The 21,269-nt window shown below is 57.6% G+C and overlaps 1 protein-coding gene and 1 long non-coding RNA gene across 9 annotated transcripts; one reads left to right on the forward strand and one right to left on the reverse strand.

Annotated features, from left to right (window-relative positions):
• Positions 1-155: 155 nt before the first annotated feature.
• LOC128818805 (copine-5-like) lies at positions 156-19,970 on the reverse strand. Of its 8 annotated transcripts, none has more exons than XM_053998443.1 (22): positions 19,808-19,968; positions 18,305-18,345; positions 17,645-17,691; positions 16,394-16,497; positions 15,813-15,852; positions 15,653-15,729; positions 14,578-14,637; positions 14,430-14,493; positions 14,104-14,207; positions 13,796-13,900; positions 12,860-12,901; positions 12,499-12,574; positions 11,717-11,770; positions 11,576-11,637; positions 10,742-10,788; positions 9,849-10,030; positions 8,893-9,020; positions 8,724-8,826; positions 7,977-8,034; positions 7,674-7,747; positions 1,091-1,135; positions 156-563 (listed from the first exon to the last, which is right to left on the reverse strand). In XM_053998443.1, the coding sequence occupies exons 1-22, from the start codon at positions 19,888-19,890 to the stop codon at positions 312-314; spliced, it is 1,848 nt and encodes a 615-aa protein (XP_053854418.1). In that variant the 5' UTR covers positions 19,891-19,968; the 3' UTR covers positions 156-311. The 8 variants fall into 8 exon arrangements, 6 of the variants coding, with proteins under 6 accessions (XP_053854418.1, XP_053854422.1, XP_053854421.1 ...); XM_053998446.1 differs by having other exon boundaries at positions 476-563; positions 1,042-1,135; positions 14,578-14,652; positions 19,808-19,970; XR_008440552.1 differs by lacking the exon at positions 8,724-8,826 and having other exon boundaries at positions 476-563; positions 1,042-1,135; positions 14,578-14,652; positions 19,808-19,970.
• Positions 2,655-3,673, forward strand: LOC128818809 (uncharacterized). The gene is made up of 2 exons (XR_008440554.1): positions 2,655-2,925; positions 3,498-3,673. It is a non-coding gene; the product is annotated as an uncharacterized LOC128818809 (long non-coding RNA).
• Positions 19,971-21,269: the final 1,299 nt, after the last annotated feature.

Consider the following 21,269-nt stretch of genomic DNA (forward strand, 5'->3'; position numbering starts at 1 on the left):
GAGCCCTGCCAGGGTCTCGAGACAGCCAGGGCAGCCAGAGGGATGTCCTAGACTCCAACAGCTTAGGACAGTACCCAGCGCTCAGAAGGAAAATGCCCGTAACAGAGTGTGTCCTCATAGTTTGATGGGTGCAGCAGAAATTGTAGGCAACAAGATCTTTTCTCAGCTGGCACTTTTTTGTACTCTTTTTGCCAGATGTTTTCAAGTTTGTTAGTAGACTCTGAGAGAGTGAACAGTTTTGTTAAGGCGTAGGAGCTCGTGTTTCCCTTTGAGTGTGGTCTAAAGAAAAGTGTGCAGTCAGAAGGGGAAGATCAGGGAAATCCTTTTGTGCAGCACAGGAGATTTGAGAGCAGGGACGTTCCCAACTTGGCTTTGCGTTCGGGTTTCGACCCGTGTCCTCCTTTTGCGAGCCGACGGCGCCATCGTGTGGTTGTTTTGATGAGCTCTGACAGTGCCCAGGAAAGAAACAAGCGCTCTCCAGGCTCGGCCCCATTCGTGTGGGGGCTGTGCAGGGAAGAGCTCCGCTGGGCTTCCTGGCTCTTGGAGACTGACAGAATGGGTTCCTGCATGTGGTGGGGAAGGAAGAGGAATCGTTTCATTGTTGGCTGAGCAGTTTGTAAGCTGCAAAAATAATGCAATTGCAACACGGTGTTTTAGAACACTTTCTGTGTGATTAGCTGCTCAACATGTAAATCGCATGCACTGAACTCCATGCACCTCCCTGGAGATATACGCTTTCTCTAAAGCTCTATGTACCATCCTACCCTCTCAGTCACACAGATCTCAAACCCTTTCAAAACGTCCAGCAGCTGCTTTGCAAAGAAAAAGTCCTACAACAAAAAGCCAGTGCTGGCTTTCATAGTCCCTTTGCAGTCTGTAAACTACACAAAACACAGTAGTGATTCCCACTTTTCTTCCCAACTATATATATAGCATCAACACATTTTCTGAATGTGGCAGATTTCATTGTTACAACAAAGCATTTCCAGCTACAGGTCAGATTGAGAGAAGTGCCAGGACAGAAAGCATTTGTTGCCCTACCTGCTTCCCTGTGAAATACGATATCTGCAGCTCAATCACTTTCACACACCTTCAGTGTGGCTGAGTCCAGGCAGCTAGAGATCCCACAGAAGTGCTAGGACAGAAGACATTCTTAATGTATCCCCTTCTCTTAGCAGCATTTAAGTTGAGCACAATGCACTGCAGCTCTTTATCTTCTTTTCCAGCTGCCACTTTTTTCACTCTCACCTCTTTGTTGCTAATGTCCAGCAGCTGTGCCTATAGATTAAGGCTCTAAAAGTAAAAGCCAATGCAGAGCTGCACCTTTCCCTCACCCCACATAAGCCACATAAATGCATTCTCTGTATGCATTTTCAGCTGAATCCACCAAGGTGTTCTCTGGATCTCATGGCCTAAATATAAGGAAATTTTTTTCCACAAAGGGCTGAAAGAGTAATAGGTAGCAGCAAAAGCAGCTCTCGTTGAACTCTGTCCTACTGACTGATAATGTAAATATGGCAAGCAGGGCAGTGGCACTCATGCTTCTCTTGCAACCAGTATGCTGTGCACACCAGCCCAGTCCTTTCCTATTCATTCCTCACCTTTAGAACCTGTCTCTCTTTCATTCTCCTAGAGGTGAATCGTCATGTACTTCTTGCAAGGAACACTCCTCCTGAAGCCAAGGGCTCCAGCAAAGTGTTTCTGCCAAAATATGTTCGGGCTATGCACTTACCTACTCAACCCTATGTATTCCCTACTCCCACCACTGTTGTGTCACAGATAGAGGGACACTGGGGCTGCCACTGCTGCGGTGTCACAGATAGGCTGCCCTCTCCTGCCGAGCCCCTGTTAGCTCTGCCAGTGCCTTGTGGGGACACAGTGCCTGAGTGAAAGGGTGAGAATTGCAGAAGGGGCTGAACTGGAAGGGAGATCCAGCGGAATCGTCATGTCCATTACCTGGCCCTGCACAGACATCAACAAACCCAGGCAGTGCATCCCTGAGAGCAGCGTCCAAAGGTTCCTGGGAACCTCTTAGGGGGAGGGAGGGAAGGGAGGGAAGGGAGGTGATCCTGAGCCAGGAGCTTTCCTTGACTGCAGCAAAGCCTCAGCACAAAAAGACTTTCCTGGCACTCTGCCCTGGGCCAGAAGCGATTGTGCCAGCAGAGCTGACCCTAAATTTCTTGTCCCAGGCAAGCTTTAGAACACAGACCATGGAAAAGCCAGAGCTGAGTATCAGTTTCCTGCAGTACTCCAGAAAATTCCTGTGTGTGAAGCAGCCTGGGAGCAGGGTTTACGTGCCAGGGGCAGGCAATTCAGAGCCCTTTTCTTCCGTGTAGGCTGAGGCTCTGGCCCTTGCCCTTTCCAAGGGCACTAGAGCTGCCTGCCAACTGGCCTTTTTCACTGGAATGAGAAGAGTCCTGCTGCAAGGCTGTCCTCAAGCTGCTTTTGCTGTATATGTGCCTGAGGAGCATTCATTGCTTTTAGTCTCATGTCCTATGTATGTGCAGGTGAAACTAGGGAAGGAGGGAGCAGCTCTGCAGGGCAGAGTTGGCTTTTTCTTAGTGGTTTTGGGTTTTTTTTCCATTTTTAATGAACCTTCCCTGTCAACTCTGGGCAAAGCTATGTAACTGTATCTGACACTTGCCTGTGGCACTGTGGAGGTGGCCAGGTGCCACCCGAGCCCAGGCCAGGGGTGTTCATTGTCCAGTCAGTTCCTTGGCTGGCGCGGCTGTGGACGCATCCCTTGGAGCGTCTCCAGGGAGGGAATGCCAGGGCTGCCACCACTGGGGTGTCACAGACAGGGGAATGCTGGGGCTGCCACCACTGGGGTGTCACACACAGGGGAACGCTGGGGCTGCCCCACTCCTGCCCTGTCCCCAGCAGCTCTGCCAGCACCTCAAGGGGACAGAAAGGCCGAGCCAAAGGGTGAGAACAGCAGAAGGGGCTGAGCTGGGAGGGAGCCAGCGGAATCATGGAGTGCAGCCCCTGGTCCTGCATAGACAGCCCAGCAATGGCAACCTGTGCATCCCTGGGAGCGGTGTCCAAAGGCTCCTGGAGCTCCGGCAGCTTCGGGTCAATCTAAACGCAGCAAGGAAGAGAGGGGCGGGTGGTGGGGAGGTGCCACCGGGCCCGGGAGCGGGGCGGATTTGGCGTGGGGCCAAGACTAGCGTCAGAGGGCCAAGGGCGGGCGGACATACAAAGTCCCTTTCGACTGTCGACACGAGCAGCCTGTCCCACCGCAGGGCGCGGGGGATTGCAGTGGTTTCGGGGGCGTACGCAGGCGCAGCGCCGGCAGCAGGTGCGGGACGGCCGGGAGGCACCGTGCCGAGGCGTCAGGCACGGGGTGGCCGTCACGTGATTGAGCGGGGCTATGCTTTGTGGCGCGAGTTTGCCATCTCTTATGTACTCGGCTAAGATGAAGCACACATTTTGACTTTCAGCAAGTCATCAGCAGAGATGGCCTTGAGGAGAGGTTTTAAGATTCTGCCGTCTTTTAGGAGGAAGAGTTTTGCTGCGGAGCTTACTCTGGCACACATCCCACCCCCGATCCGAGGCTTGTCGCGGTACAGTGGTGACTGGAGGAAACGGACAACCCCCAGTGGAACATTTCTGAGTCAGCTCCAGACAGAAATCTGAATGGGAAATTAACACTAACCCTAATCCCCAACCGTAATCCCCAATCCTAATCCTAACCTAAGTTTTTTTTCCACGATGATTCTAAAGAGGTGAGTGTTTGGGGGAGGCCCAATGGATAAATTTAGAGGAACGCGGGTGTGTGACAATTTTGCCTCTCCTCAGGATTTCCTGGAGTAGCAGCCTCTGGAGATGCCTTGCTCTCCCCCCCTCCCCCCCACCTCAGTGGGTCCACCCAAACAGGCAAAGACCTTCCCAAACAGTCAGGCACCCCTCCAAACTGACAGGGCCTCCTCACAAAACAAGGTGGGCCCCCCTAGACAGTCAAGGATCCTCTCCCTACTCTTCTGCAGGGGGACATAAATGCAGGGTTCCATCTGCCCCTCCTCTCCCCTTATTTGGAGTGTTTTATTTCTGGGAGCAACCCCTGGCACCTCCTGGGCAAAAGATGACACCCCTTGTGTTAGCCCTGCTGGGGGGGGGGGGGGGGGTCTCAGGGCCTTTTCCCCCTCCTGTTCCTGTCCACAGCAACATGAGGCCCCTCACACTGCCTGATCTGAGGGATCCCGTGTTTTGGTGTGCCAGTTAGGGTCTGTGCCCCCTGGGATCTGTGCTGGTTTCCCCCGGGACTGACCTTGGCCGAGGGAAATGCAGCAATAAAGAATGGAATCTTGAAGCAGTCTGGGGATCTGGAGGGCCCCTGCAGCCTGAAGGGGTCCAGGAAGGGGGGAGTGAGAGCAGCCACCCCAGCATGGGGTTTCCCCCCCAGTACCTGCTGACCAGTTTGGTCTCAGCACTGTTACAATCCCCTTACACGGGAAAGCCACTTCTTTTGGTGGGGAGACAGGGGCCTAAAACAACCCCACCTCCCAGCCAGGGGGAGGAAGCTTTTTCACCCTGCCATTGGAGTGCAGGGGCTTGGTGACCTCCAAACTGGGGGATGGGCATTTTGTGACCTCAACCAGCTGGGATGTGGGGTGTCTGTGACCCCTTCAATTTGGGTGCAGGGGTTTTATAACCTTTCCCAAGTTGGAGTGTAGGCACTTTGTGACCCTCCCCCTTTTGGGGTGGGGGGCTTTATGAGACCCCACAGACACAGTTGGGATGTGTTTTGTTACTCTAAAGTGGAGCGTGAGGGCTTTGTAACCTTCCAACTGAATGTGGATACTTTGTGAACCCCCCAGTGGGATGTGGGGTCTCTGTAATCCCCCCCGTTGGGTTTCAGGGGCTTTATGATCCCCTGAATTGGGGTATGGGGTCTCTGTGAACCCCCCTGACTTCCCAGGGCCCTCTTCAAACAGTTTTGGGGTGCATGGGGGCAGAGTCCTGTAAATAACCCAACTCTCCCATTCCCCAGGTGGTTTCTGTGTATTTGCAATTTTGTGGGTCACACAGTGGGGGCAGGGTCACACAGAGGGGTCACACACAGTCAGGAGGTGTCATGCAGTGGGGAAGTATCACACACAGCTGGTGAGGGGTCGGAGCTGGGGAGATGCCAAAGCCTGGCAGGGGTTACAGCATGTGGGGGCATCACATACAGCCAGGGGATATCGGACATGGGGGCCATCACACTGCTGGGGGCTGTCAGAGCTAGGAGGGAGGGTCACACAGCCAGGGAGGTCATATATTTGAGGGGGTTCACACAGTGTGTGGGGGATCACACAGCTGGGGAGAGGTCATAGCTGGGGTGTCACAGTTGGGGGAGCACAGGTTGAGGGGGTGACACAGTGGGCAGGGGTTCACAGCTTGGAGGGGATCACAGATCTGGAGAGGGCAGAGCTGGGGGGGGTCAGAGCTGGAACGGGGAGTCACACAGCTGCGCAGGGGAGTTGTCACAGTCCTGGGAGGTGTCACACAGCTGGGGAGGGTCACACATGGGGGGGGTTTACATACAGCCAGGGCAGGGCCCCTTTTAGGGGAGATGCTGGGGCATCCCAGGGAAGGGGGCTGTAATTAAAGCCACAACAATTTATTGGAATTTAAGGCAACTCAATACAAACCCACATGGACACATGCAACACAGCAAGGGGGGACACCAAAAACACTGGGGACCCCACTGGGATCAGCCCAGGAAATGCAGGGGAACCATGGATTTGGGGAGGGTGGTGAGGTGAGGAGGGGTCATGCATCATACTAGGGGGATACTCCACATTTGGTGGAGGCTCCTGCGCACCCCAGCTTTCTGGTCAGGCTGCTGAAGACCCCCTGCCCCCTTTTTGGGGGGGCAGGACCGTCCTGGATGGGTATAGGGGGCAGTCCCATGGCCAAGAATGCTCAGACAACACCATCCCAGTTCCCCCAGGAAACCCAAAAGCCGGTTTATGGGTGTGGTGGTGGGAACCCGGATTGGAGACAGGATCCCAAAGTTATGGAAAGGAGGAGAGTGACCTCCAGTCCCAGGTCCCTGACAGTGTATGGCTGCCTTTGGTCCCTGGATGGAGGGTCCTGGGGTAGGATGAAGAGACATGGTGTGTTGGGAGTGGGCAGGCAGGGTGGGGGCGTTTCAGGGGACATGGGAGGGATGGGGGTGTGGTTTTATGCCCCGCGCCTTCATGTAAGAGAGGAGCTGGTCAGGAATCTCAGCAAGGACTTCTCGCGCCAGCCCTGCCATGCTCAGCCCCGCGCCGGGACCCCCCGTCATGTAGTCACGAAATGGAACAAACTGGGGAGGGCACAGGGGGGCAGAGCAGTTGAGGGGGTCCAGGGCCAGGAAGCCCCTGGAACTGTGTGCCCTACACACAAGCAGCTCCGGTGTCCCCTCCCCATTCCTGATGTCCCAATGTCCCTCACATCCAGGTACATACTAAGACCCAGTGCCCCCCCATATCCTGGTACCCCCCTCCATGTCCTAAGGTACTCCCACATCCCAGTGTTCCCCATTTCCCAGCACAGCCCTCTTCATGTCCCAGGGCACCCCCACATCCACATACATCCCAAGCCCCAGTGCCCCTCCATATCCCAGTGCCTCCCACAGCCCCCACATCCCAGTGTCTCTTCCTATTTCCCAATACACCCCTATGTCCCACTGCCCCCCACATCCGGGTCCATCCTGGTGCCCCAGTGCCCCCTTCATTTGCCAGCACACCCTCCTCATATCCCAGTGCCCCCCACATCCAGGTACATCCCATATCCCAGTGCCCCCCTCCATGTCCCAATGTTCTCCCATGTCCCAGTGCCTGCTAATGTCCCAGGCTCCTCCCAACATCCACGAACATCCTAAGTCTCATTGCACCCTTTTTTTGCAGCACAGTCCCCCCAAAATGTCTTAGTATATCCCCTCTCCATATCCCAGTACATGCCCCTCCATGTCCCAGTGCCCCCCACGTTCCAGTGCCCCTCCATTTCCCAGTACCAACCCCCTGCATGCCAAATATCCTAATAAACCTCATATCCTAATAAACCCCCATGTCCCACTGCACCCCCATTCCAAGGAACATCCCAAGTCCCAGGGCACCCTCTTTTCCCAGTGAAGGCCCCCACCACGTACCCATTGCACCCAATGTCCCAGCGTCACCCCCACTGAGGTACATTCCAAACCCCAGTGCACTTCTTTTTCCCAGTGCATCCCTCCCATGTCATAGTGCACTGCTTCTGTGTCCCAGCATATCCCCGACATCCCAATTCCAACCCCCCCACTATTTCCCAGTAAACCTCTTTTCACGTCCTATTGTCTCCTTCATGTCTCAGTGCCTCCCATATCCTAATATGGTCCTATGTCCCAGTGCACCCTCATTCCAAGGTGCATCCCAAGTCCCAAGGCACCCTCTTTTCCCAGTGAAGCGCCCCTACCATGTGCCAGTGCACCCCCAAATCCCAGTGCATCTCCCCATCCAGGTGCATCCCAAACCCATTGCATCCCACTTGTCCCAGTGCATCCCGCTCATGTCCCAGTCCACCTTATCATCCCTCCACACCAGTCCCATCCAGTGCACCCCAGGAATGATGGGGCTGATTTGAGCTCCCCAGGGCACCCCCCACCACCACCCTGCTGGGTGGGCTGGGAGGGGGTCCCCAAATTCCTCACTGGTGAGGTTGGTTACCTGGACGATATCACGCTCGGCCACTTTCCCACGGGAAGAGATGCGGATGTCGTCCCCATCCAGCTCCACCATGGCTGGGGGCAATGTTGGGGGGAGGTCAGCAGCACCCCAGTGCCCCCCACCCCAGGGTGGGATCCTATTATGTCCCTCTCAACCCCACACCCAGAACCCCCAAGCCCCCTCACTGGGGTATGCTGAACCCATTCATATGCTGACACATTCAACTCATAGTTCCAGTGGCCAAAGGACCCCACCCCCATCCCCCCAGCCTTCCCCTAGTTCCCCCCAATCCCAGAATCTTACCATCAAACTCTGCCTGGCCAACCCCCACGATGATGATGGACATGGGCAATTTGGCAGCCTTAGGGAGCCGGGGGGGGGAAGGGAGTCCCATGAAATTTAATGATGCTGCCACCAAATGAGCCACCTCCCCCTCCCTGCAGCACCCAGAGCTGCCAACACCCCCTCCCCCAAGGATTCCAGTCCCTCACCACCCCCTCCCATCACCCAAAGGTCTCAGGCCTCCCCACCAGCACCAAGGGGTTCCAGGAACTTCCCAGGCCCCTTGCAGCACCCAGGGGTTCCAGACCCCACTACACATCGAACCCTGGGGGTCAAGGCCCTTCTCAACCCCAGGGGTCCAAGCCCTTTCCCACCTCTCAATGGTCCCAGTCCCTCCTCGTTGCCTCCAGCACCCAGGGGTCCACAACCCCATCCCAGCACCCAGGGCTCCCAGCCCCTTCCCCACCCCTCCAGCATGCAAGGGTCCCAACCTACCCGCTCCCTCTCAGCTTCAGAGTCCCAGCTCCTCCTCACCCACCCTATTACCCAAAGGGTCCCAGCCACCCCCAATACCTCAGAACCCAGGAGTCCAAGCCACTTTCCGACCCCTAAGGGTTCCAGCTCCTCCTCAACCCCCCAGCACCCAGGGGTCCCCAACCTTTCCTACCCCCTCAAGGGTCTCAATCCCTTTCCACTGCCCCCATCACCCAAGGTTCCCAGCACCCAGGGGTGCCACCACCCACCCCAAGGCCACCACGAGGGTCTCACATTTACAATGGCCTCCTTGGTCTGGGCCATGTCAGAGATGACACCATCGGTGATGATGAGGAGGACAAAGTACTGGGACCCATCCAGCACTGTGGCCGCCGAGCTAGGGGGACCCTGCGTGACGCCGAGGGCACAGAGACCCCACCCCAGGGCATGGGGCCCCTCTTACCGAGCAACATGGTTGACGACAGGGGCAAAGTTGGTGGGGCCATAGAGCTGGACATGGCGCAGGCTGCGCTGATATGCCTCCAGCACCCCCGCAATGCCATGGCACGCCGGGTTTGATGCATCCCCATTCTGCCACAGGGTCACCAGGACCATGGTGACACCACAGCCCCCACCCATGAGTAGGGTGACATCACGGACCCCACCCACAGACAAAGATGGCACTGCTGTGGCCCCCAAATGCTAACAAGGATGATCCCACCATGTCCACAATATGGTGACAAGGGAGACACCAACATGTTCCCAACTCAGTGTCAAGGATGATACTGCCATGGCCCCAACCCAGTGACAAAATGATGATACCACTATGTTCCCAACCCAAGACAAGGATGACACCACCACATACCCAGTGACAAAATACCACCACATCCCCAATCCAGTGACAAGAATGATACCACCATGTCCCCAACACAATGAGAATAGGTGATGAGGTGATATCATCATATGCCCAGCACGGTGACAAAGACCACACCACCACATCCTGGACCTGGTGACAAGGATGATACTACTGTGTCTCCAACCTGGTGACACTGCCATCACCCCAAACTAGTCACAAAATGATGATGCCACTATGTTCCGAGCCCAAGGATAAGGATGACACCACTACATCCCCAATCCAGATCCAACCCAAACACACCATGTACCCAAATTGGTGATCAAGGATGAGACCACTGTGACCCGAAACTGGTGACAACACCAAGCCCCTTCCTAACCTGGTGATAAGGATGACACTGCCATGGCCCCAGACCAGTGACAAGGATCACACCACCATAGCCCCAACCCAAGGACAATGTCCCTCCATGTCCCAAACAATGTGATAGGATGATCCCACCATGTCCCCAACTGTGTGACAAGGACACCACCCTTCATCCGCAGTCCTGTCCCCCCTTAGCCCCTCACCAGTGGGAACTTGTGGGACACCTGCCCATCTGGGGGGACCTTGGCACCAAAGCCAAGGGCTGGGAACATTTTGTCACTGTCGTAGTCCTGGATGATGTCCCCCACGGCCCTCAGTGCCAGGCTGTAGGCATTCAGCTGGAAGGGGCTCAGGTAGTGCAGGGACGTGGGCTGCGATGGGTTTCCTGCACAGGCATGGGGCTCAGCACCCCCACAGCCCCCCCAGCACTGTCATAATCCCCCCAGCACCCCCAAAACACCCCCAGCATTCCCACAACCTCACCATTATGGCTCCAACTCAGTGGCAAGGATGATGTCATCCCCAACATGGTGACAAGGACAAGGATGATCCCACCATGTCTCCAAATGCCACCACATCCCCAACCCAGTGACAAGGATGACACCACCATATTCCCAACTTGGTGACAAGGGTGATGCCACCACATCTCCAGTCTGGTGACAGCTGGTGACAAGGATGACGCCACCATAGAACCAACAGTGACAAAGATGACATTGCCATGACCCCAACCCAGTGACAAGAATGGCACCACTCTGTCCCAAATTCAATTACAATGATGGCACCAAATCACCAACCCAGAGACAGCTGGTGACAAGTATGACACCACTGTAGTGCCAGTACAGTGACAAAAATAACACTGCCATGGCCCCAGACCTACAACAAGGACAATGCCATCATGACCCCAACCCACTGACAAGGGAGACACCACTGGGTCCCCAACCCAGTGACAAGGGAGACATGACCATGTCCCCAACACAACTACAAGGACAACAACACCATGTCCCCAAGTTGGTGACAAGGATGACACCACCATGACACCAAACTGGTTACAACTGCCCCAGTTAAATCCCCCAGGGGGGACACAGCTGCCACTCACCATTGGATGCCGTGAAGTCAATGGCCACTGTGAAGTTGAGTTGGGTCCTGGAGGGGTAAAGTGGCCTTGGGGTAACACAAGGGGTGACCTGTGGGTTTGGGGTGGGGCACCCCTGGGGCCACAGGCTGGACTGGGTGCACCCATATCACAATTCAGAGCACCCCCAAGTGTCCCCACACTGAGGTGTTGCCATGCTGCACCTAAGGGAGTGGCTGAGGGTGCTGGGGACCCCCAAATGACCAATCTGGGGTGCTGAGGAGCCCTTGCCTATGAGAGAGCATCTGGGTGGGGTGCTGAGGACCCCCAATGGAGAAGATAGGGGTGGTGGGGATCCTCTTTCCCCAAAGGAGCAGCTGTGGGTGCTGGAGACTCCAAAGCTGTTGGGAGTGCTGGAGACTTCTAAAGAGAGCAATTGTGGGTTCTGGGGACGACCAGTGAAGCAGCTGTGGGTGATGGGGACAGTCTACCCCCAAGGAGGCATCTGGGTGGGGGTGCTGAGATCCTCAGGGGAGGAGCTAGGTGTGCTGAGGACCCCCCAGTGGAGCAACTGGGGGTGTTGGGGATCCCAAAGGGAGGAGCTGAGGATAGCAGGAATATCACCGCCCCCCGCCCCAACCACCATCCCTGACGGAGCAACAGTGAGAACTGGGGACCTCCAAGGGAGGAGATGGGGGTCCTGGGGACCCGCCTGCCAGTGAAATAGAGGCTGGGGATGTTGGGGATTCCCTGCCCTTGAGGGAGCAGCTCAGGGTGCTAGGTACCCCCAAGGAAGGAGCTGGGGGTGTTGAGGACCCTCAAAAGTGCAGCTGGAGGTGCTGGAGACCCCCTGCTCACCCGCCCCTGATGTAGTCCAGGAAAGTGTGCTCGGCCTCCACAGTGAAGGACAGCAGTGTCACCTGTGGGGACATGGGGCTCAGGGGAGGAAGTGCCCGCTCCCCCTGTGTCCCCCACACACACACACATCCCCCTCCTCACTGTCCCCGAGTTCAGGTACTTCTTCTTCTTCATCTTCTTCCGGGGGTTCACCACCTGCAGGGATGGGAGGAGAGGGAAGGGGGCTGCTTCTCACAAGGACAGGAGGCCCCAGGAGCAGTGTAACAGACTGTCACATCCAGGGCGACAGGGGGGCAGCAGTGGGAGCACTGTGCTGAGATGCAGAGACGGACCTTGAGAAGCACATGGTGGGCTGTGACACCCAGGGGTGCATGTGGGGACCCTGGGGATTTTACTGCAGCTGGAGACCCATGGTGGGGGCTGGGGACCCTCAAGGGAGCAGCTGTGGGTCCTGCACCCCAGGGTGCAGCATGGGAACCATAACACCCCAGGGGTGCAGTGTGGGGATCCCAATACCCTGGGCACAGGGAATCAGGGGGACTATAAATCTCTATGGCTGCAGCATGAGCACCCTGGGCACCACAACACCTCAGAGTGCAGGAGACGGACCCTTGGGTATATGGCACACCAGGTTGTGAGGGAGCCTGGGGACTGTAACACCCCAGGGCTGCATCATGGAGATCCTGTGGTATGTAGCACCTACACAGAGACCCCGGCACGCACAGGTGCAGCAGACAGAGGGACCCTGGGGACCGTAACACCCCTGGGGGTGCAGTGTTAAGACCCCAACATACAGGGGTGCAGCACAGGGTCCCTGGGGACCCTAACCCCTGGGGGTGCAGCAGTGGGACCATGACTCCCACGGGGAGGGGGGGGAAGGGGGGGTGCAGGACCCCCACACCCATGTACCCATCCCCCCTCACCTCATACACATTGAAGTGGCTCTGGCCTCGTGCCAGCTCCCGGTAGCTGGTGGTGAACTCCCCGATGAAGTCATGGCTGCAAGGCCGGTGGATTTCCATCAGTCCAGTTAGGGAGGCTCCCATTACCCGGGGGGATCCACATCACTCAGGGATGTGGGGATGGGGGGCTTCCCATTGCCCAGGAAGTTTCCCATCAGCCAGGGAGTCCCAAATAGCCTGGGGGGATTCCCATCAACCAGGACATCCCCATCACCCAGGGGGTTTCCATCTCCCCGGGGATGCAGGGGTGGTGGGGGGACCCTGTCACCCGGGGGGTGCAGGTCTAGGGTGTGGGGGATCCCCAGGACCACACACAGCTCACCTGCCATCACGGTCCCAGTCATATACCTCCACCTTGATGGCTCTGCAAGGCAGAGGAGGGTCACTGACACCCCCAAATCCCATCTCCTGGGGACCCATCACACACAACCCCCCACTCCCTGTGGGATTTGTTTTGACGCCTCTGTGGGCTTTTTCCTGCTTTCTTCTCCTCCTCCTTGGGATATTTTTATCCATCGTTGCCACAGCAACATCCAACTTGGGGCCAAAGCGGTGTGAGGAGCTGTTTGCCAGGACAGCAGCTGGTGACACCAGTTTGAGATTGGGGGTGGGAGGGGGGAGGAATAGCTGGGTGACAGCTGTGATGCTCATTGCTCAGATGGGTAAACAGGCAAAATCAGGTAACGCTGGGTGGGGGATGGTGGGGGGGTGCTACTGGTACCACAGAGACAGGGTAAGGGGTTCTGGGAGTCTCGGGTAGCCACAGAGGTGGGGGGAAGGGTGTCTCATGGGGCCACAGAGAAGGTGGAAGTGCAGGGGGTCCTGAGGTACCACAGAAATGGGGAGAAGGGGGTAAAGAGGGTCCTGGGGTACCACAGACTCAGGGGAAGGAATTCTGGGGGACCACAGAGAGAGGGGAAGGGGGTCCTGGAGTACCATGGACATGGAGTGAGGGGGGCTCTGGGAGTGCAGAGGTACCAAAGAGATGGGGACATGGGGTGCAGGGGCTCCAGGAGGACCTGGGAGATAGGGGAAAGAAGGAAAAGGGGGTCCTGAGGGCCCACAGAGATGGGGGGAAAGGGGTTCAGAGGGTCTCAGAGGACCACAAAGATGGGAGTGCAGGGTGTCCCTGGGTATGACAGAAGGAGGGAAGGGGGTTCAGGGGTCCTAGTGGACCCTAGAGATGGGGGGAAGAGGGAGAAGGAGGTCTTTGGGGCCAAAGAGGGGGTACAGGGGGTCCCAGTCCCTTGGCACTCACCGGTCATGGTCCCCATTGCAGAGGGCACGCACAGGAATGGCAAACGCTGCCCAGACAGGGTTCAGCGTGTTCCGCACCACTTCCGTCTTGTGGCAGATGGTGAAACTGGGGGGAAGACAAGGGGGTACAAGGGAGCTACTCCCCCATCCCAACACCCCCCCAATCTGTCACGCCCACGGTGCAGTGAGGATTTTTGGACACCCCTGCCAATGCTAGCCCATGGGGACGTAGGGGAGTCCTGTGCTGGGGCTGAGCCCTCCCGTGAGGTGTGGAAGGGTTACTGAAGTTTTGAGGGGGGGGTCGCTCACGTTCCATCTTCATTGCTGCGGTAGAAGACCATGAAGGGATCAGATTTTCCGAAGAAATCCTTCTTATCCAGCTTGTTGGCGCAGAACTGGAGTGTGGCCACGTCCTGGGGGGGTGGAATCGAGGGGGTCATTCACCCTGCACCCCCCTCAGGGGTGGGATCCTTCGGGGAGGCTGCTCCATGAGGGAAGGAGGGATTCAGGACAGGCGGGACCCAGCGTGAGGATAAACAGCCCACACTCTCATCTGCGGGCTAGTGTGACTCAGCCACCCTCGATATTGGGGGGTCCCCAAGCTACGCCTGCTCCCCTGCCCCGCCGCAGCTCACCCGGCAGTTTCCCAACTCTTCGGCGAGGAGTATGATGGTGCCGCACTTCTTCCCAAGAATGCCACTGCCAGGATGGGATGTGAGCGTAGTGGGGGCACACATGGTGTCTTGGAGGTGTCCCCCGCACACTGCGAACCCCAAAACTTACCCATTGGAGGCAGCCGGGGCAGATCTCCTGCCCCGGGGGTGCATGGTGGCTGTTCCCATCCTGCAGGGACACGTGCTGAAGGGTGATGGAGGGGATCCCCACCCAATAAAATTCCCCCCCTCCCAAAAAAATGAAGTCTACAAAAAAAACCCAAAAAAACAGCCCCCTCCCAGATTCCAGCACCCTAAAAAGAAGCTCATAAAAGCCCATCCCCAAAAGACATTCAGCCCCCCAAAAAGTCAATTCCCACAAAACTGCCCCTGAAAAAACCAACCCCAAAAACATCAGACCCCCCCAAAAGCCAGATCCCGCAAACCCATATTCCCTCCAAAAGCCACCATCCCAAGAAAAAGCCAGACCCATCAAACCCCACCAAAAAGCCAGACCCCCAAAAATGCCTTTCCTGCCAAAAGCCACCCCCACAAGAAAAAAAAAAAAAAAGCCAGACCCCTCCCCCCTCCCCCCCAGTCCAAAATGCCACTGTTGGCTCTGGGGTCTGGGTCCATCCTGGGCACACCAAAAGGGACCTGGGGAGACATGAGGACACTGGGGCCATGGGGGTTCATGTCAAGGGCTTCTCCAGGGGGGACATGGGGACACTGAGTTTCCCAGTTTTCTCCAAAACACTGGTTTTGGAGAAACCCAGGATTTTCTCCAAAGAGGACATGGCAACTTCAGGGACACTGGGGCACAGGCAGGACTCATGTCAAGGGCTTCTCCATGGGAGAGGTCATGAGGACATTGGGATCTGTGGGGGAGGTGGCTCACATGGGGGGCTTCCCTGGGGCAGAGACATAGGGACCACAGGACACTGGGGGTGAGGGTGGCTACCATCAGGAGTCTCTCCAGTGTGGGGCATGGGGACCCTGAGGACTCTGGGGACACTGGACCACAGTGGAGGCTCAAACAAGGGGTTTCTCAGGGTGTGGGAGGACTTGGGGACACTGGGGCTGGGGGGGTTCATATCAGGGGCTTCTCTAGGAGGAACATGGGCACACTGGGGCACAAGAGGGGCTCACATCAGGGGCCTCACTGGGGTAGGATATGGGGACACTGGGGCAAAGGGGGGCCTCACGTCAGGGGCTTCTCCAGGCGGCTGCCAGCTGAGCCCACTATCTCCCCCAGGGTGCAGAATGCCTGGCCCAGGAAATCCTGCAGGATCAGGAATATTGGGTGTCACCAGGGGGGTGCCCATCCTAGGGAGGCCAGGGGAGCAGGCCTGATCCCACACTTACATGCTTGGAGAGGTCAGGGTTCTTGGAGTCCACATCATACCTGGGGGCAGAGGGGACATGTGGGCATGGAACAGGAAGTGGGGGGCCTTGGATGGGGCAGGGATGGGAACAGGGATGGAGACAGGGATTGGATGGAAGGGGGACAGGGAGTGGGAGGTATGGGATGAGAGAGGGATGGTACACAAATAAGGATGGATTAGGTGTGGGGATGGGATGGGATGGGATGGGATGGGATGGGATGGGATGGGATGGGATGGGATGGGGAAAAGAATAGGGATAGGATGGGACAAGGATGGGTACAAGAACAGGATGGGATGGGAGAGGGACACAATGGAATGGATAGGGATGGGATGTGGATAGAGACAGAATGGGACAGGGACAGATTGGGGACTAGATAGGATAGGGATGACAATGGGATGGGACAAGGATGGTGACAGGGATGTGAACAAGGGTGGTAATGGTCCAGGAATGGGGACAGAACAGGGATGGGGATAAGGACACCCTGGGGGGTTGTGCCAGGGTTGCTAGGGGGTGACCCTGTGGGACAAGGGGTTGACACTGGGGCCACAGGGGCCACTCACAGGTCAAAGCGCAGGTTCTGCCGCTCCTCAAAGCAATAATCAAGGACAAATTTGTGCAGGAAGTCAGGATTCAGGGAATTGTCGATGACCTCGGTCCGGCCAAACTGCAGGATATGGGGACAGCAGGGATAATGGGGTGAGAGGAAAACACAGGACAGGGACATGGAGACATAGGAATGTGGTGATTTGGACACAGGGACATGGGGACATAGAGATGATGAGACATGGCAGCATAGGGATGGGAACATGAGAACATGGGCATGGGGGATGGGGATACAGGGATATGGGGACATGGAGATACAGAGACATGGGGGCATAGGGATGAAGACACAGGGACATGAGGACATGGGAACACACGGACGTGTGAACACAGCACCAGAAAACAGGGGCATGGGAATGAGGGTGGGGGCATAGGGATGGGGGCGGTGGGACATGAGAATGTGGACATGAGGACATACATATATGGGGACATAGTGACATGGAGACACAGGGACATGAAATGGGGACATGGGGCTGGGGACATGGGAACATAGCAACATGGGGACACAGGGACATGAGAACATGAGACTGGGGACATGAGGACACATGTGGGTGGAGAAGGTGGCGCAAGGCTGGGCAGCAGGCCCAGGGCCAGGGCACATGAGGGAACATGCATGGGAAAGGGGTGGGCAGGGAAGGCCCAGGTGCCGCTTTGTGCCTCGGGGCTGCCCCACCCCCTGCTCATTACCCCATAATTAACAACCTATTAATTATGGGGGGGTGGGGCCTGGCTGCATGCCGACAGCTGATTGGCTGGCTGCCCGGCACCCTGACATGCTCCCCAGATCCCCAGGATGCTGGTTGGCTGATCACTCTGCCCCCAGGCATTGATTGGATGGCTGCTGCATCCCAGAATGCTCATTGTCCAGGTGCTGCACCCTAATATGCTGATTGCTCAGTGGTGACTGGCCAACTGGTTGGCACCCCAACACACTGATTGGCCAGTTGGCCATCACCCCAACATGTTGATAGGCCAGAATCTTACATGCTGCTTGGCTGGCTGGTTGCCATTACCCCTGACATGCTGATTGGCCATCTGGTGGGCACACGGACATGTTGATTGTTCATTGCCCCAGCATGCTGATGATTGGTTGGCCAGCTAGTACCCCAACATCTTGATTTGCTGGCTGAGTATAAACTGACATGCCAATTAGCCAGCTGAGCACAGCCCAACATGCTGATTGGCTGCCCCCCACCAATCGGATCACTCACCTCCCGCCATTGGTGGCTGCCAGGGCGCTGCGTGTACAGCACACAGACTGCAGGGGGAGGAGTCAGGAGAGGCAGGCAACCCCAGAGACCCCCAAAACTCTTAGAGACACCACCATTCCCAGAGACTCCCAAAACTCCCCAGAGACCTCCCAAAACACCTCAGAGACACCCCCGACCCCCCCCAAAACCCCCTAAAATCCCCCAGACACCCCCAAAACACCTCAGATGCTCCCCAAATCCCCCAGAGATCTCCAAAACCCCAAAGACCACCCAAAACCCCCAGAGACCCCAACACTCCCTAGAGCTCCCCAGACCCCCAGAACCCTCCAAAATGTCCTTGAGACTCCCAAAACCTCACAGAACCACAACAATCCCAGAGATCCCCCAAAACACCTCAGAGACCCCAAAAACCCCCAGAGACCATAACACTCCCCAGAGACACTGATGCTCTCAGAGACCCCCAAAACCCCCAGATGGTCCCAAAACACCTCAGAGACCCCCCCAATCCCCCACAGACGCCCAAACCCCCCAGAGATCTAAAAATCCTCTGAGCACACAACTTCCAGAGACACCAAAAACCCCAGAAACTCCAAGCCCCCCTAAAGACTCCCCAAAACACCTAAGAGCCAAAACATATCCCATCCCCGCTGCCTCACTCACTTGGGTCCGACTTGGAGAAGGTGTCCCTGTCCAGGAGCTGCCTGGGGGGCAGGAAGGAGTGCATGTGAGTGTGCATGCATATGTGTGTGTGTGTGTGAGTGTGAGTGTGAACACACCTGTGAACTGTGTGTCTGTGAACACACAGACACACCTGGCTGTGTCTGTGACTGTGTGTACCTGTTATGCAGTCAGATGTGCCCCAGAACACACACTGAGGTGCACAGCCACGTGTCGTGCCCTGTTGTGTGACAGGGTGCATGCAACAAGGTATGCCCCAGGACATGGATTGGGGTGCAATGCATGTTTGACACATGTTGGGGGGCCTTGTGCTGGGGGGCTCAACCATGTGTCAGGGTGCACAGCAGGGTGTTGGTGAGCTTGGCCAGGTGTTGCTGAGCACGGCTGGGTGTTGGGGTGCACTGCCAGATGTACCCCACAACACAAGTTGGGGTGCATAGACACATCTGCACAGGGTGCACAGCATGACACATGTTGGAGTGCCATATGTCAGGGGTACAGCTATGTGTCAGGACACCAAAGAAAGACCTCAGGTTGCAGAGGGAGGGTACAGGGACTGCAGGGTGGGCAGGGGGTACAAGGGATGTAGATGATGCAGTGTGGCCCAGCCCGGGGATTCAGGAGTTTCAGGGTGGGCAAGGGATACAGGGGCTGCAGGGGATACAGGGTCCAACCTGACCCCCCCCCCCTCCATCCCCAGCATCCCCCAAACCTGACCTCCCTGCACTCCCAGTCCCAGAAACCCCCAAATGCCCCCTGTGCCCCCCACTCCCCTCAGTGACCTGCATCCTCAGCACCCTTGGCTCACCCAGTGCCCCTCTGTCCCCATACCCAACACGCCCTGTGCTCCTCATGCTCCCCAACGCCTCCCAGCACATTCCGATGTATTCCAGTGAATCCCAGTGCCTCCTAATGCACTTTAGTGCCTCCAGCGCCAGCTGCCTTACTCCCCAGTGCCTCCCCGTGCCTCCCAGTGGTATTCATTGCGACTGCACCTCGTTCCCTAGTGTCTCCCGGTGCATTCCACTCTCTCAGTGCATTCCAGTACATCTCAGCAATTCACACCACCAACTGCTCTCACTCTCCGGTGCATTCCAGTGCCTCCCAGTGCATTCCAGGGGATCTCAGTGCATCACAGTGCACCCTGGAATCCTTCGACGGCAGCTGCTGCGGCACTCCAGTGCCTTCCAATGCGTCTCATTGCTTTCCAGTGCAACCCAGTCCCCTACAACGCCAGCTGCTCCTAACTCTCCAATGCTTCCCAGCCTATCCCACGGGATCTCAGTGCCTCCCAGTGTACCTCAGCACCCTCCAACGCCGCTCCCCAGTGCTTCCCAGTGCCTCTCTGTGCATCCCAGCACCCTCCAACGGCAGCTACCCCTACACCACAGTGCAACCCAGTGCCTCCCAGCACCTTCCAACGCCAGCAGCAGCGCCTCCCTGCGCCCCCGCCGCCCGGTGCCGCTCCCGCCGCGGCCCCGCTACCTGCAGGACACTGTGAGTTCCACGCGAGTGGCCGGGACGGGACCGGGGCCGGTGCCCAGTTCCGAGGCACCCAGGCCCGCCATGCCCCGGGCTCCGTCGCTGCCCCGAAACCGGCACTAGCGCTGCGACCGCGATCGGCTCCGCCTCGGGACCGCCCTTGGCACCGCCCGGGGCTCCCGACACCGGCTCCGGCCCCGCACCGAGGGAGTGCCCCGGGGTCTTCTTCGGGACCGCCTGCCGGGAGACCGGGACCGCCCCCAGATCCCCGGTACCGCCTCCGGGATCGTCCCCGGGGCCGGCTCCCCTTCCCCGGTACCACGACAGACCCTCGATACTGCCCCTGGGATCGCCCCGAAATTTTCGGGATCACCCCCAGATTCCCGGGATCTACCCTCGCACCGCCTCGGGGCCTGCTTCCAAATCCCCGATACCTCCCGGGCCCGCGGGACCCCTCCAGCTCCGCCACAGAAACGCCCCCAGATCTCCGGGATGGCCCCCGCATCAACTCCAGGGCCACCTCCATAGCCCGGTTCCCCCCGGAAGCCCGGTACTGTCCCCGGGATCCCCCCCAGATTCCCGGGATCGCTCCGGGATCAAGGCCAAATCCCTTGTACCTCCCCTGACCACCGGCACCTCCCTCGCATCGCCTGCGGGGCTGCCTCCTCATTCCCGATACCGCCTCGGACCACCGGTACTGTCGCCGGGATAGCTCTCAGATCCCCGGCATCACCCCCAGATCCCCGGCATCAGTCCGAGGAAGGCCGGTGCCTTCCCCCGCATCGTCCCCAGTGCTACCTCCCCATCCCCAGTGCCCCCCAGACACGGGTACCAAGGATCAGACCCGGGATCACCCCGAGATCACCGCTACTGCCCTGGGATTGCCCCCGAGGCTGCCTCCAGACCCCGGTACACCATGGACCATTGGTACCGCCCCCGGGTTACCCCTAGACCAGACCCCCCAGTGCTCCCTCCCCAGTAGCCCCAGCACCCCTCCGATACTCCCAGTGCGCCTCCCTGTGCCATAGTGACACTCCTGATACCACCCACTCCCCAGAATGAGGCCCCAATCCCTCTAGTTCCCCCTTAATTAGAACCTTTCCAGTATCCCCACAGCCCCACCAACTGCAAATGCAGAGTCCCCCAGTCCTCTGCTATCCCCCAGTAGCTCCCAATATCACCTCTGCACCATTCTGGAAACATCCAGCAGCTCCCAGTACTGTCCCAGGTCCTGCAATGGGAGCGAGGGACGTGACATCGAGAGCCAGAGGGGACACCCATTGCTGGGGGGGTTACCTAGTGCCAGGTGGGAACCCAGTGTGTGCTGGCATGAGGACCCCACTGCTAGCTCGAGGGTCCCCAGTGCTGTGTGGAGAGTCCACTCTAGGGAGACAGCACCAACCCCCCCTTTCCACCCAAAGCTCAGTGATCCAACTGGTCCAAGGTGGAGGGACACTCTGGGGGG

The sequence above is a fragment of the Vidua macroura genome, chromosome 24 (genome assembly GCF_024509145.1).
Source record: "Vidua macroura isolate BioBank_ID:100142 chromosome 24, ASM2450914v1, whole genome shotgun sequence".
Lineage (NCBI taxonomy): Eukaryota > Metazoa > Chordata > Aves > Passeriformes > Viduidae > Vidua > Vidua macroura.